Source organism: Artibeus jamaicensis, unplaced genomic scaffold, assembly GCF_021234435.1.
Source record: "Artibeus jamaicensis isolate MK-2021 breed Jamaican fruit bat unplaced genomic scaffold, CSHL_Jam_final scaffold_11, whole genome shotgun sequence".
NCBI lineage: Eukaryota > Metazoa > Chordata > Mammalia > Chiroptera > Phyllostomidae > Artibeus > Artibeus jamaicensis.
The window spans coordinates 1,905,068-1,916,774 of NW_026522027.1; the positions used below are offsets into that span (position 1 = coordinate 1,905,068).

At 41.3% G+C, this 11,707-nt stretch overlaps 1 protein-coding gene across 1 annotated transcript; it reads right to left on the bottom strand.

The window, feature by feature from the left end:
• Nucleotides 1–6,228: 6,228 nt before the first annotated feature.
• On the bottom strand, nucleotides 6,229–11,286 carry LOC128625919 (carcinoembryonic antigen-related cell adhesion molecule 21-like). The gene is made up of 3 exons (XM_053655739.1): nucleotides 11,219–11,286; nucleotides 10,008–10,358; nucleotides 6,229–6,521 (listed from the first exon to the last, which is right to left on the bottom strand). The coding sequence occupies exons 1-3, from the start codon at nucleotides 11,280–11,282 to the stop codon at nucleotides 6,229–6,231; spliced, it is 708 nt and encodes a 235-aa protein (XP_053511714.1). The 5' UTR covers nucleotides 11,283–11,286.
• Between the last annotated feature and the right edge of the window lie 421 nt (nucleotides 11,287–11,707).

Genomic DNA, 11,707 nt, shown 5'->3' on the forward strand with positions numbered 1-11,707 from the left:
TGGGAACTAGGGAAGGGCTGCCATCCAAGCAAAGATTACAGAAAGGAACTGGGAGAAGTGAGCTGCAGACTCTGTTTTGTTTTGTGTTTTTTTTTTCTTCTAGAGGGTGGGAACTTGTGATTGACAGATTCTGACACTGGCCTACCAAGGGGACGGAAGGACTGTGTGTGTGTTTGTGGCTGTTTTAAGAAACTTTGGGATTTTAACACAGGCATTAAGTCATTACTCTAACCCTGTATAACATTGGAATAAATAGTTCTCTTTTCCACCAAACTCTGGCATTGAGACTCATAATTCCAATTCCATGGTGGCAGGCAAAGAATCCAGAGTGACAGAGGGACCCTGTAACCTCTGAGTCCATTCTGTAACATCCTCACCTGTGGAAATTTTAGATGGTAATTGTACTTGACAGTATTGTGTTCTTATAGTCCGGTCCACAAATAAACCTTAAGGTTGTAGCTTCCAAGTGTACAACTAACAGAACTCAGATAGTAACTAATAATTATTAATAGATTGGTCTCAGTAAAGAAGAACCCATCTTATGGTTAAATAATTAAAACTGGGTTGGTGTATAGTGTGTTCTCAAACTAAAAGTAAAAGTAATACAAGATGCAAAACACAGAAATATGAGACAGCACATTAGCACTAACTTAGATCATGGAAGCTTGTAAATTAGACATGTTCCAGAGTGTTTTTCTAATAAGGCCTGTGGGACATGACTGCCTTCTATTTACCTGCTTTGTCCTTTGAGTCCATTCGGCTTTGACTTCCATCCAAGACTGAGGTCTTGCTGCATCATCAATGGTTTATTATTCAGCAAAACAAACAGTGGCACTAAAACTTCCTAAGATTCCCTTCTTAGCACTTGAGACAATATTGTCTAACCAAAACATCAGTCACCAAAGCATTCTTTAGGTTGATTTATAACCAAAAGGGTCAGAGTAGGCAAAAAAGGAACCACATACAACAACTGACAAGGTCAGGGGAGGCCTGCATTGTGGGACTTACAAACTCAAGACCTGAGGTGAACACAGAGGATTGTCTGAAATTAAAACTTTTAACCCAAAGTGACTCATGGTGAGGAGTCATGTCCTAGGCTAGTATAATTTATGACAAAGCTCAGCCTTAACTGAGTGTGTTACTGTCTTTTTGCGTCTAACAAAACATACCTTCCAAAGGTCAGAGTAATTCTTATTCCTGACCCCTCACTGCACAGCAGCAGAGACCACATAACTTCTCATTACTATTGTTATTGTAGTCATTGTTAACCACTAAGGATTCTATACAGACCAACTTAACAATTGTTTGTGTGTATTTGTTTTACTTTTCACCCACTCTCAGAGATTTAAGCTCTTTGCTCTCTCCCAACTCCATAATCTTTTGTCAGTGGATTTCATAAAACCATGCAGGCCTCTGCCTTTGACTGTACTGTATAAAATAAGGTGCAAAAATGCCATTTTACAGAACCTTTTCTCAATCCATTGTGATTTTGCTTCCTGTAATTATCCTATTAGGCTTGCATAAACTCATAAAAATTCTCTTCAGGATGAAGCATTTCTTACATTGACAACTGAAAATTCTACGCCTCTGATCACAACTTGGTCTTTCTGGTGACCTGCCCTCACTCTGCAAACTATCCAGAGGCCTTCCAGGAATTGCCTTTCTATAATGAAAGACATTCTATTACCCATATGTCTTAGAAAATTTCAGGAGTTTTAGATGTTCTTATTTAAAATCCAAGAAAGAAGTCCAAACATATTTTTATGACATAGCATGAGGGAACTGATGCTTTCTGAGGTGGGATCACTCACCCAGAGACACAGAGTCTGCAAGTGGACTGAGGTATGTCATGTGTGGTCTGTGGGCACCTGGCATATATCCTTAATTTTTTTAATTTTTATTTATTTATCTTTAGAGGGGAAGGGAGGGAGAGAGGAAGAGAAACTTCAATGTATGGTTGCCTCTTGTGTGTCCCCTGCCGGGAACTGGCCTGCAACCCAGGCATGTGGCCTGACTGGAAATCGAACCAGGATCCTCTAGTTCACAGGCCTGCCCTCAATCCACTGAGCTACACCAGTCGGGGCTCCTTCATTTTTTTTAGGTTTCCTCTTATTTCAGAGGGATTAAAAAGTTAAAACTATCTTTCCCCTAGGCCTAGTGACTGAGAACCCAGATGTGAATTAAATGCAATTTTCGTTGTACACTGGTTCATAATTTAGCAGCTGAAGCTGAGATGGGGCGATTATTTCTGCTACTATGGTAACTGATGGGTGGGCTGAGGCAGACACAGCTTCATGTGAAGAAGTAGTTGATTCTGTCCCTCTAGGTGGGGCTGTGACCTCATGACCTGGAAACCAGACTTCCAGAGTAAACTCTCTACCTTCCATTTCTCTACCTATTCATTGGTTTTATAATTACTAATTATTTGCCTTATAGAGTTGTCTGTGCACATCTTCATGGCTGGTTTACTTGTAATAGCCCCAAAGTGGAAACAACACAAATGCCCATAAATTGGAATCAGTAAACAAAATCAATGCAACTCTGGAGGGAAATATAACTAGAGTATGGTTAAGTGGTATACTCTAAGAGTATAGTTAAGAGTATAGTATACTCTATAACTAGAGTATAGTCAAGTATAGTATAAGATTATTTCCATATCATTTAAAAAGAATGAACCATGTCAAAATAATTGTATTAAGTGGAGAAGCCATTCTCAGCTGAAAATTATATATTTTATGATAAAAACATTAAAAATTCCAGAAAATGCAAAGGAATTTATAGTGACTTCCCTTAACACTAAAAAGGAGGTGAAGAAGTGAAGAAATAAGAGATTACAACAGCACATGAGAAGAATTCAATAGTACATGACATGGTCTTTATTTTCTCGGTACAGCTTATCTGGTGCATGGATCTGAGAAATCTTCATAAATTGTATACTTTCAATATGTGAATCTGACTGTATTCAACTATAATCCAATAAATATACATAAAATTATATACAAAATATTACCTAAAGTATAAATTAAAAATATATATAAAACTAAAAGAAAAAATACTTAATTATAACATGACATTTTCTTGTCCATTTTTCTGCTTGTCCACAAGGGTGTGGAAGAATTACCTGCAGGCTAGAGCCTTCCTTGGACACTGCTGATCCCATTCAGCAAAACCCACCACTCAGCAAAGCCCAACCTCACCAGCATCAATCATTACACAGTCTTTCTAGCTCTCCACACTTTCCACAGTGGGCTGTGTCTGTTCCTCCATCTAACCAACCACCAGCCCGTTGCCCACCAGCCCTCTGTAGGCAAGTTTGTTTTTTTAATGCCCTCTATGCATCCTGTCCTCCCTGTCCTCTAGGGAGCAACACTGTGACACTCAGGAAATAGACACATGAACCTGGTTTTCGCTAAGAAGATGGAGAAGTAGCCTGATTTCATCCCCCGCTTCAACAGGTCTTTCTTGGGGCCTCCTTCCTGCTGGTTCCATCCCACCTTCCATTTCTAAAGACTGTAAACATAAAGGGGCTATGCAGCAACCCTGACAAGCTCAGGGGGTCACATGGCAGGCCTCACCAGACTCACAGAATACCCTGATGAGAAATTTTTAGTTTGGCAGGTGATGACAGGTTACCACATCCCAGGTTCCATTTTCCTTAGCAAAGGTCAGTCTTTACTGTAATTGAGCCCTGACATCATCTTTTTTTCTTTTCCTCATGGATAGCATAACTTTGACACATCAGAGGGATTTTCTATGCAAGGTTATTCGAAACCAGAGTCTTGGACAAGTGTGTGAGACCACAGACTCTTTACATTATCTGGTCACCTGCACATATTCTCTGTGTCCAGTAAATGCGAATTAGCTGGTATCTATCAACAAAATATTTTTTTTCCTTTCCCCCAATTCTAGATATTCCCCTGTTATGTTTTCTCTTACCTCCAAATACACTTTTTACATCTTTATTTGCCTTCTATTTTGATCATAATGTAGAAAATAAGCTACAAAACTGACTTCACAGGAGTTGAGACCTCACTCTCAGATACATGAGATTAGTTTGGCTCAGATAAACTCAGTAAATTTATCTATAGGTTTGGACTTTTTTTACTTTTACAGGGTCATGGGGCACCTCCTCCCTCACAGGGTTCTGTGCTGCTCTATACCTCATGAATGGCATCACCCATGGAAAGGTGAGGTGACCACAAGAAAGCCACCCAAGCAGAAATCAGAGGTTCTTCTAACAGCCAGGCAGCACAGGGACAGGTCCAAAAAACAGACAAGGAGAGGGGTGGTCTACATGAAGCTGTCCCCTAAAAAACAGAAAGCCTGTAGGCACCCAACTTTCCACAAACTTTTTTCTTTCTGGGAAATGTAGAATACATCCCACTTAACGCCCCAAAACTGCAGGTCATACTGAGACTCCTGGTTTTGTTGGTTTGTCCCAGGAAGCAAAAACCAGTCTGGTGAAAACTTGCAATTAAAAAAGAGTCCCCTCTGCAATGATCGCCAAGCTTGACACCTGCCCACACCAAGAGTCATCTCTGTGATGTTCGTGAGGGGAGGAAAAAACATATCAGAACACTGAGAACATGGAGAGGACCCAGTGCCTAGCTGGGTTTTTGTGTCACTAAGAGAAATAATCTAGGTTTCCTAGGACACCTGTGGCTCTCTGAGTGGTGCTGACAGTCCCAAGACTAACTCTCAGCATTAGTCAATGCTGGCCTTAGTCTGTCATCCTTTCAGGGACACATGAGCAGCCTTGCTATTGCAGGTGTCCCCTACAGGCCAGTTGGATCAACCTCTCCTGACAGCTTGTCAGATATAGAGTCTCTCACCCACTGCACCACAGAATCTGTAGTATAACAGCATAATCAGTACAAATTTCAATTATATTTCTAGTGAAAATTCTCTAAAATATGGAGGTCAGAGGCCTACAATTAGTAAGAAGCTGTGTGAAGGTTAACAACTGTGAAGGAACCTTCAGGCCTCTGGATTGTAACCAAACTGCTTTCTGAACAGGGGAGTGAAAAACAGCTAAATCTCTTGCAGCCAAGACATAGTTTGCATCTGCATCAGTTCCTGCAGTTTATAAAAAGGTGCAACATAACTGAGTCTCCCTGAACAGGGCCAGAACCTGATCTCCCAGAAGGCTGTGCTTCTGGAGATTTCCATTCAGACATTATATTTATCTCTACAATCACTTTCTCATTCATCAAAATTAATCACTAAGGGAGAAGTGTGTTCTTGACCCTACAGCATTTCTGGTGTCACCTGATTTAGTCTCATTAGTCAGTTACCTAAGTTGAGAGGAACTGACATTCACCACATAGTTTGCTCTGATGGAGGGTTTTCATGACAAATGTGATGGGAGTTTTAACAGCCTCTTGAAATAAGGAAGCTTTAGCCAAACACTTCACCTCCAGGTTCACTCACTTTGGGTGATGCCTTTTCTGCAAGAGCTACCAAAAGTCTGAAGATGTCAAGCTTAGCTCTATGAAGTATGAGGTCATTTCAAGTTCTCTGGGCATCAGACTGAACTAGAACGTTTGAACTAAAGCCTTGGTTTTATTACCAAAGTTTCCAATTATACCTCATTAACAAAATCAACAGAAATGTACTGAACTCATGCAAATAATTTTATTGGCAGAGAAGGAAGAATACTCAAGAGACTTTAGAAATCTTTTGAAAGACATCAAAGAGAAACACAAAAATCAGTGTTGCTACTCACATTGTTGTCCTCTTGTCCATTCCCATTGTCTACAACAGGTGCCCTGCACATGAGTTCACAGATAACACACAGAGCTCAGAATCTCTAATCTCTTTGCTTTCTTTCATTTGTTATCACACAAGTGCTGCTCATACGCTGAGGGACACAGTGTCACAATGACCACTCCATTGTGCCCATGGGACACATGAAACCAAACCAAGGTAGGGTTGGTCTGAAATGGGACCTTGAATCAACAATGGTGAGAATTTTGGCTCACATTTTTCTAGTGTTTATGACTCAATGCAAATCTTTTTTTTGTTTGTTGCTTTATTTTTTAATTAATTTATTTTAATTAATTTAGTTATTTTTCAAGTACAGTTTTTTGTCTATTTCTCCCATCCCAGCCCCCCCGCCCCATGCTCCAAATCTTTAAATCTATTTACTCTCACAATGAATCATCAACTATGATGTTGCAAAAAAACTACTTTATTTACAGTTTAACAACATATAGGGGAAAAGGAGAGTCACTCAAATTTCACATCCAGTTTAACCAGAGCACTTTCAGCAGAACTCACGGGGTTAGAGGCTTTACACTGGTAAACGCCAGCATCCCATCTTATGAAAGGGGCTATGGTGAGCTTTTTTCGGTCAAGTGACATCTTCATTCTCTGTGTGTAACGCATAGCTGAGCCATTGAAAAGCCACTCAATAAATTCAGTCTCTGATTCAGTCCCTGTGTTGCAGGTCAAGATAACAGAATCCCTATTCTCTGTGACTGTGGTGTTGCTGGCGAGGAGGGTGGGCGCACTCACATGCTCTGTGAAGAAAAAGAGAAAGGCACTCATTGAGAATAGGATTCAGACACGCAGCCACATGGCTTCCTCAGAGATCGCATCTACTCACAGCCCACAGTGACTTATGTAAAGTTCACCAGAGGGTGGTCCATGCATTGGGAGGACAATTGTCTAGTTTGAGGTGACAATATTCAGGAAACAGCTGCAACTCCTCTCTGTCCCCATATAACCTCAGGCAAAATGTAGCCAGAGACCCTGAAATAAAGAACAAACTGACAGTAAGCAGAGGGGACAGAGGAGAGAAATAACAGAGGAAAGAAGAGAGAAAGGGTCATCAGGGAACATTCATGAAGGGCCCATGAACAAGGCCAAAGGGGAGAAGAATTGTGCACTGGAGGTGGGGAGGCGGGGAAAGTGGTGGCAGGAAAATAGAGACAGAAGTACTTCAACAACAACAAAAAGATCATCAATAATTTTAATAAGAGAAAAAGGTCAAGATTTCAATGGAGAAAATACAGTTTGTATGATGAATGCTGTTGAACAGCAATATCCACAAGAAAATTAATGATGTGGATCCCTGTCTGATAATACACAAAATTTAGACAAATTATATCAAAGTTAATTTCATATTAATATCAAAACTAATAAAAATTAAGTCAAACTATATCAAATTATAAATGTTATACCTGACCCTTTAAAATGCTTATAAAAAGTATAGGGAAAAGCAATATGACATTGAATTTGGCAATGATGTTATGAATGTGCCACTAAGAAGACATTCAAACAAATAGAAAATTTAGATAATCCCCAAATGAAAATGTCTCTTCATCAAAAAAGACATAACACATTGAAAGGTGACCCATGAAATATGAGAAAATATTTTGCAAAGCATATGAAAAATAAAAAAGTTAATATCTAGAATATACTCAAAAAATCTATACTCAACAACCACAAAAGTAAATAATCTTATTTAAAGATGGAAAAAAACACTTGAATAGACATTTCTCCAGAGAATATATACAAATGGCACATAGTTGCTGAAGATGCTCAACACCATTATTATGTACAAAAATGAAAATCAAAACTCTCAAGATTGACATTGTTGCTTGTGATGTTGGTTTGGTTAACTTTGATTTGCAGGAAAGAGAAAAAATGCCCTGTGTGATATCTTTGATATCTCCAAAAGCTTCTTCAAGCACCGTTTGTACCTCTCACCTCTTAGTCAACTTGAGTCTTAGAACTAACAAGGCAAGTCAGCATACCACAAGAACATGTTTCGGGATTATACTACCCAGAGGATGCATGTCCTCCAGATATATGTCTGGGGGAAACTGCAGACTTTCTCAAGTGTCATTTAAGCATCATTGTTGGTTAAGGAAACACATAAGACAGGGATTCAGACAGAATACTGCAATTCTCCATCTTCTTCACTGACCACCTGAATGCTTGTCTGACCAGAAGCCATTCTTTCCAGCTGTACAGACATCTATTGCCCAGCTGAGGTGTGTTTCTATGAAGCACTATTCCCCAGGACATCCTAGACACTGGGTGGGGCTTGAGGAGAAATAACACACAGAGACCAGAATCAAACCATTGATAAGTTGACTACTCAGGGACTGGACTGAGAGGTAGGTCAGTTCTTTCCTGGTAAATGTGACTGAAATGAGCCAGAGAGCCAATGAATGATAGAACAGGATCCAAAAATGGTTTAGGAAAAAGGACAGGCAGAAGCTGACAATGGCAGCAGACTCCTGTGCTCTGCCCTTGACCATTAAAGCCATTCTCTCTCTGTCCTGAGGGCAGGTGAGGACTTGTGCAAATGCAAAATCATCAAAGACTTAGGGCACTTGGGCAGCATGGACTTGCTGAAAGTCTGGCACTTGTGGGCAATTTGTGTTAAGTGGCTGTGAGACAGAAATGAGAAAAACACTTACCATTCTTCTTTATGTGAAAATTATTATTAATACCCTAGGCCCAAGACCAACAGCAAGTCCTATTTTATTAGAAAAAAGAAAAGGATCTGGGATGATGGTCTTAGTTCCTGGGACTACGAAAGCTTGTTCCCTATGGTGAGGATTCTAAGCACTCCAGCCTCTGAAGAGATTTTGGATCATTCATTTATTCATTCATTCAATCACCATTTTTGTCTTCCCAATTCATCAAAAGCAACTGAGTGCTTAATAAATATTCATCCTGATCTGGTTTCAGGGGTAAAGTGGAGAATGAGAAAGGAAAGTCCTTTCATTTATATGTGCTGGGAGAGACTGCACTGAAACAGGAAACAAATAACTGATGTCAAGTTCAGTGCAGGGAGGTGTGGATGGGACACCTGAGGGGGATGCCTGGGTAATCTATGCAGTGACTCTGTTACTGAAGATAATGTTTTTCTAGAGTAAAAATACATTGCCTCCATTTTCCCTTTCACAGATGAAATGTATTCCTGTGATTGAAGACACCTATCAGAAAAGGCTCTGAACCACTTAGTTTGTTTATGAATACAGAGTCCCTCATAAGGCCCCAAAGGTAGAGAAATTAAGTCTGTGGCTACAAACAGAACTCTAGTGACCCTGATCCCCTGCTCCTGGTCTGTGTGACTCTCCTTTAGTGACTGTATCTTTCTGTTTCTCAGTTTCTTCTCAATGAATATTTGGCTGCCAGGGTGTCAGTGTAATGACTGTAAAATATTTAGAGGATCTGACCTAACTCATGAAACAGAAGAGCTGCTCAAAAGAGGCATCTGTTATTGTCGACTCCCAGAGAGAACTCCTGGCTCATCCCAGGTGAATGAGGGGCCTTGAGAAGCACCTTATTTTCTCATTTTCTTTCAGGGGATGCCCACCTTCTTATGAACTTTCCCAAGACTCCCCAAGATAGTGAGCTATCTACAAGGACATTGTCTAACTCTGTTCTTCCAACAAAACTCAGGTGATGATAAACCAAACTCCATTTCTGGCAAGATGCAGGTCTTGGTCATGAGCCCTGACTGGTGACCACCTCAGGAGCCTTGTGACTTGGGCAACCATTAAACTGTTACACACTCAGCCCTTCTGAGGAGGCCAAACCCAACCTAGCACAGGCTCACCAGGGTCATTGGAGTAAAGATCCCTGGGACGGGGTCTTGGGAGAAGTTTCTGAGCTGACCTGTGTAAGAATTTCAGGGGGCCTCTCAGACTGTGCTCTGACCTAATATAGCAGAGTCATTCTCAAGGTCAAGTGAATAGGCAGGTGCTCAGAATGCTGAAATTAGTCTGTTATCCCTCTGCTGACTAAGTCCCATCAAACTGATCCTTCTCTCTGCATTTCAGCCTCTGCAAGGCTGAAATTTGAGAAGGGAACTGAGGCCATAGCCAGTTTTTCTGCATTCTCTGTGCATCCTGCATGAAGGGCTAGAATCCACCCTGAATTAAAATGCCAAGGGGAATGGAGGTACTGTCCAGGGTATATCACTCCTGTGTGTGAAGTGAAATTCACCCCACCTGACACCCAGAAGTCAGAGAACAATCACTCACGGTATACATCCAACTGTCCACATGATATTATTTTATCACAGCCTTCTAGTCGGAGCATTACAGTGTAGATTCCTGCATCTTTCATGGTGACATTCTTTAACAGCAAGGATCCATCATCCTCTACTATCCCTTCTGCACCTGGAGGACCTCTTTCATGGCTTCCTTGTTTTAGTGAAAGATATGCAATAGCATAAGTGCTGTCTGTGGTTTTCCCTCTGAACCACAGGATGACTGATACATTGTGAGCCTTATAGCTGATACGTAGAGTCGCATCTGTTCCCTCGAGAGCCTCAGTTGACTCAACCATCAAATCGGCTGTGGTGGGCTGGCTCCAAAAGTTTAAGAGTGAGACTAGAAAATAAGAGAAAAAGAAAGCATCATTATTACTATTTACATTTTTGGATAGAAAGATGAGGCTCTGAATCCTGGGCAGGTCTCTTTATGTCTCAGCCTTGGTCTCTAAGTGAGTTGTTTCTTTCACGTCAAGGTCAGAGACATGGCCCTCTTTACTTCAGCACTTCTGAACCTTTTATTTTTGAAATTTCAAATCCTCTTCTTTGGTTGTTTGTCTTGCTTACCCCTTCTCTGTGCTCAGATGCCACCAGATACTCAGGGGCATTTATGAAAGGCACCTTTGCCAACCACCTTCTCTAAAGATTCTCTGCCTTCACTTTCTGACCTGCCCCTACTCTCTTTTTCAATCGCTATTGTGGGTACCTGACCTCACAGCTAGATCTTTCCTTGTCCCTCTCTCCTATATAGAACATGAGCTCAATGAGAACAGGGCTTGTCTCATCTTGTACCTCCAGTGACTGCAACAGCCTGGAAATACATGGGGTTGAGTGAATGCGTGATCCCAGTGTCCTGTACATCCTGGGATTTACTGGCCCATTTCAGAGGTTGGTGATAAAGACAATGTCTAACACTCCCATTTAAATTTTTAGGGTGCTTCCTGATAAATCAGCATACAGCATGACAAATAACAGGAAATACACAGCAATTGAGGTTTTCCTGCCTGTCACCACATACAGACTACGAGATTTTTCTCTAGCTGAGCCCCCATCCTCATGCTACTCTGCTCCTTTGTCCTTCACCCTCGGGTTCAAACAGAAGCCTTCCCTCATTTCTCAGAGCACTGGTGTCTTCAGAAGATCCCAGACAGACTCTGTGTCAGATCCTTAGTCTATCCCAAGGAATTGCCTCCTACTTACCAACCAGCAGGAGCTCTTGCCAGTGCACAAGTATTCTGTGGGTAGACCCTGAAGAAGACCCCATGGTGTATGTTGTCTCTTCTGTGGCTGCCTCTTTGAGAGAAGCTTGAGCTTCTGTAAGGCTCACAGGCACCTCTGACAAGAATGATGCAGTCTGCTGTGTGTCCTACCTGTGCACTTAGCTTTATTCTGTGGCATTTTAACTATTCTTGTCATGTGGGCTGGGGGTAGGGTCAGTGCAAATTACCCTTCCTCTCCCAGCCCTCATTTTTGCCACCCTTTACCTTGTATCCAATACTGCTCCCCTACACGTTTGGTCCCTGAGAACTTCTAAGACCTCTCCATACTACACTTACACAAACACACACTCCCATCTTGTGTTATGAAAAGCAAAAGCCTGAGGTATCTGGCTTTCAGGCATTCCCTAGAGCTCCCTCTCAGGTGTACAGTAGCCTCTCCTTCAGCCCTCTCTGTTCACATTAGTCTTTT